Here is a 19140-nt window from a genome sequence, read left to right on the forward strand (position 1 = left end):
TACCCAATTAGTAACTGAGCCAACCAGTGTCAGGCTTATTAACTTCAAGACTATTGCTCATTAAGCTACCTTTTCACATAGAGTTATAGGTAATCACAATCTAACACTAGCATGTAGCATAAAATCTATGTTGCACATAGAATACAGAGCACAACAAAGGATTTTTCCCCCATTCTCTTTTCCAAATCTACACGGAAAAAGTGTCTTATGGAATTTCTGGAATGCCATGATGGCTACGTGTAACAAAGAGATTGATTACTTGGACTCTAGATGCTCAGAACTATGGGAAATATTCAATATTGATTTAAAAAATTCTTATTTTTTTCACTTATTGTAGCTTGCCCTGAAGTAAAATGCTGTATATTTGTCTTGCTTGAAGTCTATAGTTAGAAGATAGTCTGAATGATCTTTGGCAAATGCATACTCACCCACACACATCTCATAGCCTTTTTTCTAATTTCATAGTTTTTAATTTCTAAGTTAGCTCTTTTAAAGAAAAAACAACAATAGGAAGATGCAAGATATTTTTGTAGAAAAAAAGTTATCTATCCAAAGGTATAGACACTGTATCTTCCTATGTCTTCTTAGATCTTTCAGTTTAACAAGTGCTCATCTTTATAAAATTTGAACTCTCATCCAGTTGCTATATCTTGACCAGGCATTTAAGAGTTGAACCTCACAGATAGGTGTCTTCCACTTCCTTTAAAGGTCTCTACCAGTCTTGTACTGCTTTTTTTTTGGTGCCTGCTGGTGGCAAAGCATGACTCAGCTAAGTCGGCTTCCAAAGCGGGACTTTTTTTCTGTTTTCTTGTACTTAGGCTAACTTCTTTTATAGAAAGCCATGTTCTAATTCCTCAAAGTCTCCATTATTGAAGGTTATGGTATGATTTGTTTACTTTGAATATAGTTCAAAATGACATATGCAGCTAAATAAGACATGCACACTTGAGTTTCTGTGTGTGTGTGTGTGTGTGTTTTAGTGCACTGTTTACTGAATAAGATAGTGGACAGTATAGAGAGAAACTTAGAATTATGTGGTTTGGACAATTCTGAGATGTTATGACATTGGAATTTATAACTTTGCATTAAATCTTGATTTTACGTAGTATACTAAGCTACTGAAAACTGTTAAAAGTGATTGTTGCTAAGTTCAAATTGCCTTTTTAATTCTCTTAAAATGAAACTTGGTTGACACCATAGGCTAACTTTCCCAGTCGCCTTCACAAATAGAGATTGGTCTTTTTATCACCCTCCACAAGCCTTATGTCCAGCAGTTGTTCTTGTTCTTCATTATAACTTTCATATTGCTAATTTCTCTCCCTGTTGCAAGTCATACTGTTCCTTTGAAACAAAAATGCTTTGAAAATATTGATCATGTTCTTTTTGTCTTGTTGATATCAACAGATCTCCTGGTCACTCTTGTCATTTAGTTAAGGCTTTAGGTCTTTTTTTGGAATCTTCTTCAGCTAAGTCCTGTTGCCATTTTCAATGACTTCAGCATCCAGATGGAACGACCATCAAAGTCCCCTGTTCACTCCACTTCTTGACGTCCGTATCTCCATTGCTTTTTATCCTTTCTCTACTTTAGTTACCACTTCATGGTCAAATCTACTGTTTCTATACCAGTGTGTGTACCATCAAGATCTTAATGGCAAATATTCCACCATCTGGACATCAGTCCTCTTTTAACTCATTTGCTCAGGTATTCTCATTCTAACAGTTCTTCATCTTCATTAACATTTATCCTAGGCCACAGTTTTTGTTGTTCCTTTACAATTTGTGTGTATTCTGCTGTCTTCATTTTCCACTGTTTTGAGTTCAGATGTCATGGTTCATCTGTAGCACTCCCTTGCAAATATCCTAAGGTCCATTTCCCCACTGTTAATATGGCAATGTGTTTCTATTCCTCTACTCATTACTACTAAATATTGATATTTCTTTGGGCGCCATCCTAATCTCTGTTCTTTATACACATACATACTCTCTCAGCTCTAAACACCATTTCCCTACTAAAGAGCTAGCAATTTCCAGTTTTAGAGCTTGTCCCAGATTTTACCTCTGAAAGTCCGTGCCTCACTTGATGGCAGCATATGGATACTTCAGAGAAAACATGTCCTAGGAAATGGCTCTGCCAACCATTCAGGTAAATAAGCTAGAAGCTTAAAGGTCATATTTGTGTTTTCCCTCTCTATTCCATGATACCCAGTTGAACATTCATTTAAAAATATTGTTTCCAAATATATCTAGAATTTTATCACTTATTTTTATTTATAATGTTCAGTCTAGCCAGATTCAGATCTTTTCTTACCTATTCTATTATCCTATCTCATCATTAGTCTACCTAATTTTATTCTTAACTCCTTATTAGCAACATAGAAACCAAAGTGATATCTTAAAATATTTATCAGTTCATATCTCTTCCTACTTTTCTAATGTACTGGGACTAAAACCCACATTCTATGCCATTACCAATATAGCTCTGTATAATTTCATGTCTTCTTATCTTTTAGTCACATCACGTCAGTCTTTTCTTTCTGCTTCAGTCCAATGAGATTCATAGCTTTCATTTACTTCCACATGCCAAGATAGTCCTCATATTAGGGCCCTTGAAAATTCTCATTTCATATCCTAAGAGACTCTTCCCACTGTATGCAAAGCTAACTCTTGTTGTTTTCAGATCTAAGCTTAAATATTATCACCCAAAAGAAGTGGTTAAAATTTCCTCTATTAGATGTCCCCTGTACTCTTGTTTTCCATCCAGTTCTTTGTTTGATTTTGCATATGAACACATTTTATAATGATTTATTTTCTTTGTTTAATTAGGTTTCTGCCCTTGACTTTCTCTGTAGAATGCAAGCTCTAAGAGTGTAGGGACCCTGGCTAACTTGTTGATCAGTGTGGTTTAATAACTAGCATAATATCTGACATGTATGTGTTGGATTCATTAATCAATTTAAGATCACTAGATCCAGTTGTGTCCATGGACTGTTCACCTCCTTTAGTTTCCAAAGCTCAGAGTCTTCTTGTTCTACCCTAATGAGGTCAAAGAATCTAGCCTGGGGATGATTTATCTTTAAGTAAACTTGAGAGGATATCACGATGCAGCAATCGTCTTATGCTACTTCAATAATTCCACAGTGTTTCAGAAGATAAATCACTCAGCCTCTCTGGGGGAGATTTTAGGCCCCTGTGGTTCCTTTGGGATCTCAAGCTATAGAGAGATTACTGCTAAACTTGTTTTGAGTCTCTTAATCATATTTATTTAAAATTAGACAAAGGTGATTAGTCAATATTTTATGTTTCATTTTTCTGAATATAAAGCTTTCTATCATTAAGGTTAGAAAGAGTGGATTTCTATTAAATCTATGTATAATTTTTAAGTGTGATGGTATAAACCAGCAATTACTAACTTATGACTAAAAACTAGCCTTTTGGAGGATTTATTACCATGTATATTCCAAGGCTTCATCTCTTCATCTCAGAGGTTCTGAGTCACTGTGTCCACAGTGTTATGTAGGACTATACATTTTACCAGATATCTGCCTTATTCTGAGGCAGAATGTTTGTGGACCAACATTTTGGGACAGAATTGTATGTTATTACATTTTAAGATGTTTGTTTTTTAAAAAAAGCCAATGACAAATGATTTATCAGTGTCCCCTCAACTAATGACAGTATAATTTTAATAGTTTATAGCTTGCAGGAATTTTGGAGATTTTTTTCACTTGTCACATATGTAGGGACTGAATCTTAAAGAGATTAATTAATTCATCAAAAATATCAAACAGCACTGGTATCTAAGTTTCTTATCACTGCCTGGGCTTTTTATTCTAAAGCATGGTGGTCTAGAGTAATATTTTCAGCTTTCAAGTTTTAGCCTGTTGAAAAATAGAGTAAATATATATAAATATATTCATGAATTATATGTATACTTACATTTACATATATTGCAGTATTAATTTGGATTATATAGGCCTTTGGCCATCACCATTGCATACCAGATATACTTTGGATTGAGGTAGATCCTACCTGTAAGAATATACTAATGTCAAAAAGGGTCCTTTTAAAAATGACTTTGGCACCGAGTCCAAGGACAATGTTAAAGTGAGGCTCCAATATATATCTTAATCTAAGTTATTACTGAATGTAAGTCATGTGATGGCTTCTAATGAAAATTTCCCATTGAAAAAAATCAATGTTAATAACTGGAACTCGAGAGCTGTAATGGGCTCTATGTTTTTCTGGCTTAGATTGTGTTCCTATAATATGCTGAGAAGAGGAATTGATGACCTGTGAGCTATGGTCACTTCCTGATCCCATTTGATTCTTTAGTCTCTAGTTTTAAAAGGGTGATCAGAGAGGTTGCTTTTTAATGGAGAAGTTAAGCAAAAGGAGAATCAGCCTGGAGGCTTGTTGGCATAGACCAACTCTCTCACTTGAGAAGAACTTCAGGAAAGAGGACTATTGCCAAGAGAGGGACTTGTAGGAAACTTTGTTCCAGAGAAGAGGTTTTTGTTTTGTTTTTGTTTGTTTTAAAAAAGCTGCTATAAGAGCTGCTATAAAAGCTGACCAGAACTACTGCTTATAGATGACAAAGGAATGACAAGTCTGGGGGCATTACTTACCTGGATTCAGAAATAGATTTCACTTAAGAACAAATTTCATATGTATGTACAATTTAAGATGGCTGGTCAGGTCTACCAAATGGGATGAAGGAGAATATTTAGAAGATCCACAAGAGAAATGAAACTACTGGGAGAGGGCATAAGGTTTTAGAAGTTGCAGAGATAATTCAGGGATGGTCTGTAATGGAGACTTCCACTTGTTTGAAGGTAAGTGTTCTACAGTAAGAATTCTTAATTTAGGGCTCCCCTCCCTAGTTGGTACCTCCCTAGTAAGTGTGAAGCCTCGCTCAGACCAAGGGCTATCACTGCAGGCATCATTTGACAGAGCAACATCTGTAAATATACTGTGAAGCCTCAGTACCCTGTGACACCATTTTATTGTGCCATTTGCTCCCAAATCCTTGCACAACCCAACTAATTTTGCTGTTATGTATAACAAGAAATAACATACAATATATTCTCAACGTCTACTTTTTTTTTTTTTGTAACTTTCAACATTAAGGTAGTCATATGAACACTATATATAGTCATTATCAATCTGAAGGTTTAAGGTATTCTCTGCTTAGGGAATAGCAAATCTATTTTATGACAGAAGAGCACAATGGACTCAATTATCCACAATGGACTCAGTTAGGACTTACTCTAATCTTTAAAGAGTAACAAGTAACAGGTAAAAGTACTTAAAATAAAGCCAATATTTCTCATATATTTTATATTGTTAAATGCATGAAAAGAGTGTTATAAAAAAGATTTAGAGAATTCCATGGCATGTTTTTATGGTAAATGTTACTTTATTTTCTGGTTCATCTAACATACTCTTTTTTAGTTATTTTGTTTTTCTTTCATAAAAATATTGATTTTACATTATGTGAGCACTTTATATGAAAGTTTCATAAAGTTATTATTCTTGTACTCAGAATGGTAGGAACAGCATATAGATGACATAGTAACTTGGCATTTATAAAATATTAGCTTTCCATAAACATCAACTCAGAGGGGAAGGGTTCATTTTCTTTTGATTATAACAACAATTCGAAAGGCATCTGCTTTTTAAAATTTTACTAAAATATATAGTGGAAATAGTGTTTTACGTGCCAGTCCCTTCTGAAGAGAGTTTTTAGATTTTTCAAATACTGCCTCGAATTTATGTAGAATATATGTATTTTTTAAAAGGCACCATTTATTTATTTAAAGATTTTATTTATTTATTCATGAGAGACACACAGAGAGAGGCAGAAACATAGGCAGAGGGTAAAGCAGGCTCCACCCATGTGCCCGATCCCTGTACCTGATCCCTGGACCCTAGGATCATGCCCTGAGCCGAAGGCTGATGTTCAACGGCTAAACCACCAAAAAAGGCACCATTTAAATTGAGTACTGTGTGTAGGCTAGCAGTCCAGGAAATATTAACAATAAATTTGCCAAAGCCATTGAAGGGTGATTTAAATCTGAATTTTGACATTGCTGTACCAGATAAAAATGGTTATGCAATGATTAGAGGGAGACAAAGATCTGTGTAGTAGTGGTTAAAAGAATGTATACATGTATCTATCACCCCACCACCACCTCCACTAGGGCTGGTCTTTGACAATGATCTCCTACCCTGCTCCCTAAACAAATAACCAAGCATCACCTTTGCTCTTGCATAATTTTACTCCTCTTATTCTTCAATGTAAAATTAATAATAATGTTAATGTATGTTGGTAGGGGGTTGAAATTTGCCCTGGACATCCCAAATTTCTCTGGAAATGGTTCTTTTAGAGATTAACTGTAATCATTCAATTGATGTTTTAATGATTTTCAATCTGAAGATGTTTATTTGGAATGAATATGTGAGGTTCAATATGCGGGAGATCTTTTTCCTTCTCATATCCTTTTTGGAATGATTGATTACTGACTGTAGCTATATCTAGGGCTACATTTCTGCTTAGTAATCCTTTGTTCAGAGCATAGGCTCTGAAGTCACTCAGTTTTGGCTCAAGTCACAACAATGTTAGCTACAAATCATCTGATTTAGGAATTGTGTGGCTTTTCTCTGAGCTTCTGTTTTCTGTGCTTTGAAGTAGTGATTTTAAATTGCTTTCTTTGTAGAGTTTCTATGAACTAAATGAGACAAATACAAGGTATTTAGCACAGTAAAATGATGTAGAATTTTAAAAATTTTCAGGAAATATTAGTGCTAATACTATCATCTTCTGTCATCATTGTATTATTACACTTCAGTTTGGAGATGTCATTACAACCTCTTGGACTGTTTACTCATTTAAAATGAACAAGATGGGTTTGGGGAGGGTAGGTGGTGCAGTTGGTTGAATGCCTGACTCTTGATTTTGGCTCAGGTGGTGATTTCATGGTTGTAAGATTAAGCCTGGTATGGGGCTCCACACTGAATGTGGAGTCTGAGATTCTAGCCCTTTCTTCCTCTGCCCTTCCCCCCTCAAATAAATAAATATATAAATTTTAAAAAATAAAATAAAATGAGAATGGGTTAGATGGTCCTTAAATTTTCCTTTAGCTCTGATATTGTGAGTCTGAAATGAAGTAATACAAGTAATACAAAATAAGTAATTAAGTCCTCCTCTTTCTTAATGTGGGAGATAGGGAGAAGAAGTTCTAGATGCCAAGATTCCCCTCCAAGTTTGCTAGAATTATGATTATGCAGAATTTTGAATACAGGGCTTATTCTGGAAATCATTAAATTCACTTTCCTTAGCTCCATATTTTGTCAATTGTGGAAAAATTGGGATCTGGGGTAATCTTTAAGTGAAGTTTCCTCTTGAAAACTATTTTATTTATTTATTTTAATTAATTAATTTATTTTGTGGGGGGAGGCAGAGATAGAGAGAATATCAAGCAGATTCCCTGCTGAGCAGGGAGCCCAGCACAGGGTTTGATCACAGGACCCTGAGATCATGATGAGCTGAGATCAAGTTAGAAGTTGAACCGGCTGAGCCACCCCGGCACCCCTCTTGATAACTATTTAAATTGTAATCTTGTAATTTCCTAATTTGCACTGTGGAGGTGTTTACCATTTTTATGAAGTACATATTTATGCAGATGCAAAAATATATAATTTAAAAAATTTTTCTTTCGCATATAAAATATATAGTATTATAGTATTGAACTTGTTCTGCAACTTGCTATTTTTGCTCAACTTTTAAATTTTGACATTTATCTATGTTGTTACACATGGCTTAAGTTTATTCATTTTACCTATCATATATCATTCAATTATATTAATAAATAACACCTATTTGGTGGACATTTAAGCATTTTAATTTTTCATTAACAACAGTGTCAAAGCAAACATTCAAGAATATTTTATTATAAAAAAAGATATTATATTTTATCTCTGTATGATAGTTCCTATGGTTTATATACATATATCTGAAATTGGAATTGCAAATGTTTTGTGATTTCCATATATTCTCCATTTTAAGTATACAAGACTAGTTTTGTGTACATGATAAATCCATGTAGTTAAAGGTACCTATATAAGTAGAATGCTATCAAATTAAAAATATATTTTATGAGATACTTAGGCTAAACTTACATAAATGTGTTGAAAATTCATTTTTGTATGTGTGTATTAGATGACATGTATCAATTTACCTTAACAAGTTATAACTAGTGTCCCAGGGATCCCTGGGTGGCGCAGCGGTTTGGCGCCTGCCTTTGGCCCGGGGCGCGATCCTGGAGACCCGGGATCGAATCCCACGTCGGGCTCCCGGTGCATGGAGCCTGTTTCTCCCTCTGCCTGTCTCTGCCTCTCTCTCTCTCTCTCTCTCTGTGACTATCATGAATAAATAAATAAAATCTTAAAAAAAATTATAAAAAAAAAAATAACTAGTGTCCCATATAATTTTTTGCCTGACTGATTTTCAGATGTTTTGGTACTGTTTTTAAAAATATTCACAGGTTTAATGGCCTATTTTGCAGACTGCTATTGAAAAATATCATTCAGATGAATATTTAGAATATGAGGTTAAAGATGAGTGAGTTTTCATATTAATCATCATTGTTAGAATCCCAAAGAGAGATATGATTTTCAAATATATCTCCTTGTAAACAGGGTACTTTTAAAATACACATTGTAATTTAAAAAAAAATAATAATAAAATACACATTGTATATTAGATAGGGGATTTGAATGGTGTTACATTTTAAGGTTGTAATTTACTATACTCTTCATGCCTACCCCACTAATTATGCAGAGTTTAAAATGCAATGACCAGAAGACAAGGAAGTGTTACTAGAAGAATGTGGACATGGACTCCGGAACTGCTAATGGTGACTGTGATCCTCTGGGGTCAGCAAGGAAATGGACAAGGCCAAGGTAGGTGCAAGCATGTTTTAATATTTTGAGAGGCGGATATGAGTTTCACTTTACCTTGAAGTTATATGGATCTTTAGTTTGATGTTTTAGGCCGTTTCAGTCTTTCTCCAAGGGTTTTGTTGAAGTGTATTATACTTTCAAATTAGTTAAGGTGAGCTAGAACTAGATGTGAATTGATGTATCAAATTTGAAGTCATTGCTCCAAAACTGGCTTTACTCTCTTGCAGTAGATGCTAGACACAGGTATGTTTGTATGTACCTGTGTAATTTTATAAGAACATATTATTTGAAGGTTTTATGTTTTTGAAGAAAAGCTTCTGGATCTCTGTTTCATTTCTTGAGTGGTTTTTATTTTAATTTTTTAAATTTCAAGAACATAGTCTCCAAAAGGTACAACGTTCTTCAGAAATTAAGTGAAAAGTTTGATGTTTCTCATTACTCTGCCACGTGTATTTGGAGGAAATTAATGGTAGAGCTGTGGTGTCCTGAAATGTCTGTCATTTGCAGAGTAGGAAAGGACCATAGATTTTGTAATAAGGTTTTTCTGTGTACTGATTTGATCAATAGCTGTATGGAGTGGTTTAAGCCAAAGCTAGTACCTTTGAAATGTGTTTTGTGAAGTGTTGTGTTATTTTTGAAGGTGTGTTGCCTATTTAGATACAAATTGCTATTTAATGTTTTGTATGAAAAAAGTGCTGACCCTCATGGCATTTATTTTTCTTGGAGGAGAATCTATTTTGACATTGCTTCTGCTTTTGTCAAGACTTGAAAACTATGAGCAGGAAAGGTATACAAGCAGGTACATTACTCTAGATGGAACTGAGAGTGTATAGTGGTGTTATATAATTGTGATAGAGTTGTTGAGCTTTTGCTAGTTCTTCAGTTTCTAAAATATCCAATAAATATTGTGTATATTAAAGTAAGTTTAGTAACTTTTGAAAAGATGGTTAAAAAAGAACACTGTTTGCTCACCATATGTAATTTTGTTTAGTGAATTTTTGAAGTGAAACAGGATGACTTTTTCAAAAATAAAAATCTGTGTATCTTTGTGTGATAATAGGTATATATATGCATATATGCAGATAACAAATTTTAATGATGAAATAGGCTTTGATTTTTAAAGTTTTTCTTTCATGCCATTAAGAATTTATATTAGCATATAGTTGAATTCTCATTGCATTTTTCTTTTTTGATAAAAGTAACGAAAGGAAATCATATTTAATACACATAGTATTTTTTTTTTTCATCAAAAATCTAAAACAAGAATCTGTAGGCAGCAGCTACATCACATTTCTGTTGGCTAAAAGAGTTGTTTATTCCTCTGGCAATGTGTCAGATCACTAAAATGCAGCAGGACAACTGTTTTTCTGCAATAGTGATCCAACAGTACATTTAGTATTACACAAGATTGCCAAAACCCTTTCTGAGGCCATCATTTCCAGGGATTATGGCTTTTTTCTTAATGAGTAATAGTTTGTTGAATATTTAAAATGTTAGAGGAAAAATAAATATCATTTCTTTTATTTGTTCACACCCTTTATTCTTTCTTCAATATTGATTGCTTGGGCATTCTTTTCTTTGATAGTGACCAACATTTGTAAAGAACAGTTCCTGAAATCAATTCCATACTTAGCTATAGTGAAGCCTGTCATGGTAAATGCAAGTTAAAGTAATTCAATTTCTTTTTAAAAGAATAGATTAAAATAGACAGTGATTCAAGGAACAAAACAACTTAATAGAAAGCATAATGGAATGCTTTAATTTTATGATTAAGGGAATTTTTGCTTCTTTTAGGTAGCTAGGTTGAATTAAGCAGGTTTCATTCTAATAATTTCAAATACAACCCAAACAGCATATTATCATTTAGATCAATAAGCCTCATTAAATATTAATTTTTTCACCTTTAACATGCAATTAAGCAGAATTTAAAGATAAAAGTTTTAAAATGAAAACTTTATGTTACTGGATATCTTTTTAAATAAAAATTTCATGGTACCTTACTATTTGTAAGAAAATAATACCTTAAAATATATAAATGAAATTTTTTCTACATTGTTTATAGCTTTGTCTTAAACTTTGATTGTTGGGACTTCTAAAGCCCAGAGTTGTGATTATGTATCAGTGAGGTATGACTCTTATAGCAAATATGCATGCAAAAAGTAATAAAGTTGTTTTTACCTAAAGTTACATTCCTTAAAGATGATAGCAAAGCTAAATTGTATTTTCTATATAAGCTCTCCACATGTATCAGTAGGTTATATGCTAATTATTTGTAAGTCGTTGGGAAATCAGAATGTTCTTTCCCATAAAAAACATGTTAGAAATAGTAATCAGGTTATGGGGACAGAAGGCAAAAGTCTGCATGTTCTAGAATGTACATAAAGCATCATATTCGGTATTAATTCAACTGTGTACAACTGCCACTTACAGCAACATGTTATAGAAAATGCATTGTGAATTCTAAATAAGAATGTTGGCTGATGAGCTCTCTAGGGGCAACATGGTCAAATAAGAAGAAAGGAATGGACAGTCAGCTGCAAACAGGTAGATGTCCCTTGTCAATTTTTTATATCATTCAAGAGGAGCATCTGCTTGAGTAGTCTTTTCCTCTGACTTCTGACTTATGGAATAATAGATACAAATCCTTACAGTAGCATTTCCTGACTTGGACGCTGCCCATTTCTATGCTTCCTTAGGTCTTTGCACATTAGAAACTAAGTAAATGAAAGTAAATCCAATCCTTTAAAAAAATACAGCTAATTATTAAGATAAAGTGGGATAGATTTGATTTAAAAATATATTTACTATGCAAATAAAACAAGTAACACGATTGTTCAGATTTATTTTCTCTTTTAAAAGAACTATCACAGATATTAACTGAAGAAATTGGATATGGGGTATATGGGAGCTTTCTGTACTATCTTCATAAGTTTTCTGTAAATCTAAAACTGTTTTAAAATAAAATATTTATTACAAATTAAAAGAAAAAAGACCTATCACAGGTAGTGGATGATATACACATTTCCAAATACTATACATTGACTTTAGGGATAATCTAGAGAAAACTGTACTGACATCTAACATGTGTAGTTGTAATTTGTAGCACAACAGTTGAAGCCATGTGAATGCTGACTGACAAGAAGGACTGTCCAGAGACATTGCAGACCCCAGATGATTTGCAGGATGCTAGGAGGTGTAGGCAATAGTTACTATGTTACTGGGAAATTACTTCCAAACTCAGCAGTCTCATTTCTTTCAGAAAGAAAGAACTTGAACAACAATATGTTCAAGTAATAATATGAGATGTATATTAAACTAAAGGTGTAACTTATATAAAAATCTAAGAAAAAAATTAGTCACTGAGATGCATGTGAATATAAAGGAAGAATGAGGCAGTTTGGGATAAAGGTGAATACTTGTTAAAAGTAAAGATGTGATTTTGACTTTAAAAAAACAAACTATTCAGAATATTGTTTGGCAGTTCTTAAATACATATTCTTATCTTAATGGCTTTAATAAAGGAGTGCTATTTTTTTTCTGGTACTTAATAAAGATAATAATAAGAATGAAATGTATATGTCAGCTGTTTCCAGAAACAAGTTTTTCATAATTTTTGAATTAGTGCTATTTTCCTGATTTTGCGACTAATATAGGGTTTAAATATAGTAAAATTTTCAATATGTTATCGTGACTACACAGAGGATTTTAATCAGTTTGGTTCCCATTATTATTTACATGATGAAATTCCAACCCTGATGCTAGATGTAAGAAATTTTGAAATTTCAAAGAAGCCAGTGGAGATCATGAGCAAACTTAAATTTTGAGGATAAATCAAATTATGCTTATTTTCATGACCAGATTTTGGGTTAGATATTAAGCATTCAAAAAATAAAATCTGATAATATTCAGCAGTTACAATCTTCAGTTTCACGATCTCCATTGTAAAAAGATGTCTTGGTGAAGGGACCAAAAATTTGAAAAGTAAATCATTTGATTATCCTATTTTGCAAGCTGTTAAATTATATTATCTTGGAATCATATTTAATTATACTAAGCCGATCACCTGTATTTTGTGCCTGTCACACAACTAACTTTCTTTCTTTCTTTCTTTCTTTCTTTCTTTCTTTCTTTCTTTCTTTCCTTCTTTCTTTCTCTTTCTTTCTTCTTTCTTTCTTTCTTTCTTTTTTCTTTTCTAGAAAGGTAGGAAAAAAGTTTTTAAGGGATGATTGGGTAGATGGATGGGTAGGTGGGAAGATAGATAAATAATTCTCTCTCCATCTCTTTCTCTTTCCTTTGAAATATTTTCCAGTGTGTGCCAAAAGTATTATTTTTTCCTTCATTTTTTTGTTTCATCAAGAAATTTAAGTGATTGTGTCATTCTGTCAGTAAATGAAGCATATCCAATTGTGAGCAAAGATTTATAGCTACAGCTTTTCAATTTGAATTTCTCAGATCATGTGATCTATGACTTTTAATATCCTAGAATCATAATTAGTAACAAATGTCAGCTCAAAGGAACTTAATTCTACCTCAAGTTGTTATTTTTCCAGGTTGCTTGGGTAAATTGTTTTCATCTTATAATTGAATATTGTTTTAAGAGAGGTGAGCTCAAACATTTGGCAATCAATATTGAATGATGATTATTTGTGTATCTCAGGAGACTTGACCTTAAAATATCATCAAGCTAAGTAGTAGTGAAATTGAACTCTGCTATCTAATAGAAGTCTTAATGTTTCCGGCATTCCTTATCAAATGTAAAGAATTTTCCTTTGTGCTAGTTAACAATATATATGTGTATAAGTTGGTCTGCAGCAGAATTATTTATGTCCAGTTCTAGTTTTTGTTTTAAACTTCTAAAATATAAATGCAAATATCCAATATTTAAAACTTCCATAAATATCCACCCCAACATTTAAGTTCTAACAAAAATTTCTAAGAGCTTCTTAAACAACAACAAAAAACCAGCAATTCTTAGACATTATATGCAATACACCATTTCCATAGCTTAAAAAATTCATGTTACAGTTTAAGAACATAACGGATTTACTTTAAAGAGAATAACATTTATTGAGATCTTGCCCTCAAAATTTGAATTTTTGAGAAAACTATCCGGGCACTTCAAATTCTTTTCAGACATCTGAAGATTATATTCCTAAAAGAAATCAGCACACATTCTTTTACGCAATCTGCATGGAAGCCCATGAAGTAAGGGAGGTGATGTCGTAAATATCTAACTATAAAGACTTGCTTTGGAATGCTCTCTTAAAAACATATTTTTTTTTTCCTCAGAAAGGGACTTCTTTTCACAACTTAGATTAGAGATTAAATGGTTTGAAATGAAATTACTGCATTTTGTTCTAGTGTTTTAAGCTACCTTCCTGATCATCAAAAGCCATTGCCATAGAAAAAAAGGCTAGTTGTAGAATATTCCATTTTCATAGGGGAAGAACATTGTAATTGATGCCACTTTCTACTGAAATTATATAGTATCACCTAATCTTGGGTAGCATTCATTCACAGTATTTTAAAAAGTACTCTTAATTATGCAGCATAATAAAATATGTGCTTTATTTCCCATTTATTTTGTTTTTTAAGGAAAATCTCAATAAAAAATTGAATTTATTTAGGAAAAAATATTTTAAACATTGTTCCAAGTGCTCTTAGTTTTTTTTTTTAATTGAGCTTTAATGTTATGTTTTTACATATTTGGAGACTGTTTGGAGCTTGGTTTAGAATTATAATTTCATTTGAAGATTTTTGTTGTGTTTAGAATTTGTTATGGAATTTGATTTCAAGAATATATATTTATTAGACATTATCTTCTATGGGAAACGCTAGCTTCATCTCTCCCCAGCCATGCATGCAATATAAATATGTGTGTATGCATGTAATTTAATATGTATATACACTAAATAATATACATATAATTAATATATATAATATAAATTATAATACATATATTTAAAACTTAGAATAAAGAGACCATAATAGCTGAAGAGATAGAAAAAGATATAGAAGTGGTATAAGTAGGGAGGAAAAAAGAGAAGTGATAGGAGCAGGAATGAGAAATACATAAACTACAGTATTCTGACACATGCTAATAACAAAAAAATATAATGTAAATTTAAAAATCAATCTGTGAAATTTTTAGTAAGACTTTATGTACCAAAACACAGAAATAAAGTGGAGAGTGGCTGAGGAAGCTGGTTCCTTCTCCAAGCAGGGACTTAGCCTACTCCACCAATCTTGTAGTCAGCCTTATAGCCATCTCATGGTATGAAGTGTTAACATTGAGCTTTTAATGCAACTTAAGTTTTTTGTGCACAAACTAAAGGACAAACAAATGAAAGAGCCTAGACACTGGAGTCAAGAAATTCAGAATAGTCACATGGATGAGACTGTATGTATGTCCTTGTCTTTTGTAGGAATTACTGCTTACTCTTAATTCCTTTGTTTCTTTCTACTTCTTTTTTTTCTTCTTTTGTTTATTTTATTATATGTATATATATATTTTATTTTATTTATTTTATTTTATTATTTTATTTTTTATTGGAGTTCAGTTTGCCAACATATAGCATAACACCCAGTGCTCAGCCCATCAAGTGCCCCCCTCAGTGCCCGTCACCCAGTCACTGCCACCCCCTGCCCACCTCCCTTTTCACCACCGCTACTTCTTCAACCTATAATGCTATACATACCTCAGCATAAAGACACACTTGAGAATCACATCTCTGTCACTTATTATGTTTCCTTTAAAAAGCTCATGAATTACACATGATTTTTTAAGTTGCCAACTTAGATTTCAAGAGACTTAAAAACATTAATCTGGCACCTTTCCATTATGAAGGCTGTACACAGTGTTCACAAGCTCGATCTTGTCTTTAAGGGACATGTGCCTTATCCAGCAACTTTCTTCCTCAAATCAACAAAATCTTGTCTAAAGACTTTCTCTCAAAGATTAAGAAGCACAGAGACTTCTATTTGGTCATGTCACATGGTGATCTATTTATCATCTCTAGCTTTATCAAATCATAAAGTATTTTTGATTTTTTTAGTTAATCATGTGTGAAATAATAATTGGGCTACAATGTATATTATGCTTTGTTCTTATTTTTTTAAACTTATTTTTCCTGTGATAACTTCTGATGCTCCTTTGTTAGCTCTTCCTTTCTCTTTTATCTTCAGCTGGCTATCTTCTTTTTATCCCTTAACTCAGATATCTCCTGCTAGGTCTTTGCCCAGATTCATTCCACATTATTATTTTGATGTTGCTTTCTGTAATTTTCAAAGATCCTCATACACAACCCCATCAATATTTCTTAGAATGCACTGTAATTTTTCATTTCTGTGTTTCCCTTATTTCTAAGCTCCTTGATTCCTCAGACTATATATCCATTTACTCAACAAAAGTTTATGAAGTGTTTACCTTGAGTCAGGAACTACTCTGGATGCTAGTGATAAAGTAGCTAAGAAAACTGACAGTCTTGCCATCATGGAGCTTGCATTTTAATTGAATGAGACAGATGACAGACAATGAGCCATAAATATGTAAAATATGGTAGGGTTGATGGTGAAAAATAATGCTGTAATGGGGAATAGAGGAAAGGTGGCAATTAAAAGCCCAAGGTAGTTAGTGAGGGCCTGAGCCACACAGAGACTTGCGGCAAGAACATTCCTTGCAAAGGAACAGTTAGTGTATAAGTCTTGAGCAAGATCATGTCTAGTGTTTTGTGGGAACAGCAAAGAAACTAATGTGACTGGAACAAAACACATGTGGCTGGGGAGCAGTAGAAGATCTGAGAGATAATAGAATAAAGAGAAGGGATAGACAATGTAGAGTTTTAGTTGCCATTCTAATGACTTTAGCTTTTGTTTGGAGTGAAGTGGGAAGCTTTTGAAGGGATTTTGTGATTTCTTTCTGGTAATTCATTTTGAGTTTTCAGATTATGCAATGGTGACTACTTAGGACTCAATAATTTTGCTTTATTACTCTTGCAGTCAACTACAAACTAGTATATTAAAGCAATGTTAAATTCTAATTTAAATTGATTAAGACAAGCTTTTATCTCTTTCTGTTTTCCATTACTAAATATCTTATCTTTAATTAATTTGAAAGCTTTCTAGAATAGTGAGCCAATGAAAATTTAGCATAATGTATAACTTATTCTTCATTAGATTTAGGTACTTAATTGAAGATGCTAATTAGAAAAGGCATTTGTTCTGTTGGAAAATGTTGATAAAACTGCTTTTGAATTACAATCACATAAATTGATACCATATTAAGCTGTGTTTTTAGAACCTAAATGTAGACAGCGGTAATAAGTTAATAGCTCTAGGTAGATATCTTTCATCTCTATGGACAAGGCTACTTGAAAGTGGAAAACTGGCTTCAAATCTGGGAAGAAGGAATAATCAGAATTGCATTTTGTTGTTGTTGTTGTTATTGTTTATTTGTTTTTTGGTGGAATTGTCTTCCTGGTAAGGTATGTCTATTTCTACCAAACAAACATTGACTGTATTCTGTCTTACTTTATGTCTTTTTTGCCAAAATAGTGTGTGTGTGTGTGTGTGTGTGTGTGTGTGTGTGTGTGTGTGTGTGTTTTCTTTTTGAGGAAATTAAGCTCTTTCAATATAATGGAGAAATTCTGAGGACACCGAATAATATAAGTTTTAAGATGAGTAGAAAGCCAGAAGAGAGATAAGAAGGGAGAAAAATACAGAGAGAGAGAGAAGAGAAATAGTACATCAAAAATTAATCAGAAGGATTGACATATACATAGTAGTCCACAAGACAATTAGAATAAAGTACCTACTATATGCCAGATGCTGGGAATATAGCAATGAAAGCAGAGACCCAAGTGGTTATAATGTAGAGAAAGAGACAGAGGAAGAAGGCACCCAAATCCATAATCAAATCAATGCTACAAAGGGCTAGGAAGTATACTACTATGAAGAATATTAAATGTGATAGTATAGTTGAGTATAACTGGCATGTGGAGAGTCAGTGATCCTACTATGGGGAGGTCAGAGAATTTTCTTTGAGGGGCTGATGTTTCAATTAAGATTGGAATGAAAAGATAAAAGTCAGGTGCTTCGAAGATCCTAGGTGTTCTGATCAGACGGAACAGCAAATATAAAGGCTCTGAAATAGAAATCAGCTTGATATTTTTGGGGAGTGCAGGCCAATTTGTCCGGAATAAAGAAGGGCGTGGAAGAGACATGAGATCGGGGACTGTAAGAAACCAGATTCGTTAGGATTTTGCAGTCAGTATTTAGATAGAAAACAAATCAATTGAAAGATTTAAGATAAGTATGTGATATGATTAGATTTACTCTTACACAGTTCATTCTGCCTGCAGTATGAGGCCATACTACTGGTGAGGGATACAGTGGTTGGGGAAGAGGGATGGTTCAGTTGACTCTTTCACTTGTTAAGAGGAAGGATGATGGTGGTTGGGATTGTGATTATAGTGATAAAGCTGTAAAATTGTTTGAAATTACAAGTTGCTTGGAAAATAGACCTGATGGGATTTACTGATCAAGAATCAGATCAAGTGTTTGGATTTAGGAACATGGTTATTGTCTTTTATTGAAGGGGAAGGTGTGATGATATAGGGTAGATTCTAAGTGTCAGAAGTGTAGGTAAATACATATGTGTTATTGACTTTACTTTCTCCCCCTGTATTAAACTGAGATGCCTATTAGAATTCAAGTGAATATATCAAGGCAACAAGAAGATGACTTGGCTAGAGATGTGAGTATGAAAATCATAGGCCCATAGTTCATGTTTAAAGTCATGTATCTAAGTCAGACATTGATAAACAACAGCCCATGAAACAAATCTGTTTTACTGCCTGATTTTGCATGAGCATAAATATTTTTTACATTTTTAAGTGTAAAATATCAAATATGCAAAAGATTGTCTTCTGACAAGGACAGTTGCCCAAATTTTCCTCTTAGCCCACAAAGCCTACATTTTTACTCTCTTGTTTTTTATAAAACATTTCACTGATCCTTGGTCTAGATGGAACTGTAGGAAGAGAGGATTGATAAGCACGAGGACATAATTGTGGAAATTAAAATTATGCCAACTACAGTGCACAGAGTAAAAAATTTAAGACTAGGTGTAATAGATGGTAAGACTCTAAAACAATAATTTCATTATCAGCATGATAAGTG

At 33.1% G+C, this 19140-nt stretch overlaps 1 protein-coding gene across 9 annotated transcripts in view; it reads left to right on the top strand.

Annotated features, from left to right (window-relative positions):
- The window catches only part of ROBO2 (roundabout guidance receptor 2), a 1660631-nt gene that overhangs the window by 16266 nt on the left and 1625225 nt on the right, over window positions 1-19140 (top strand). For all 9 annotated transcript variants that reach the window (XM_072740956.1, XM_072740957.1, XM_072740967.1 and 6 more), the window contains exon 2: window positions 8840-8961. In XM_072740956.1, the coding sequence (XP_072597057.1) occupies window positions 8853-8961 (109 nt within the window). In that variant the 5' untranslated portion in view covers window positions 8840-8852. The remainder of the gene's footprint in view (window positions 1-8839; window positions 8962-19140) is intronic.

This window comes from Vulpes vulpes, chromosome 15 (genome assembly GCF_048418805.1).
Source record: "Vulpes vulpes isolate BD-2025 chromosome 15, VulVul3, whole genome shotgun sequence".
Lineage (NCBI taxonomy): Eukaryota > Metazoa > Chordata > Mammalia > Carnivora > Canidae > Vulpes > Vulpes vulpes.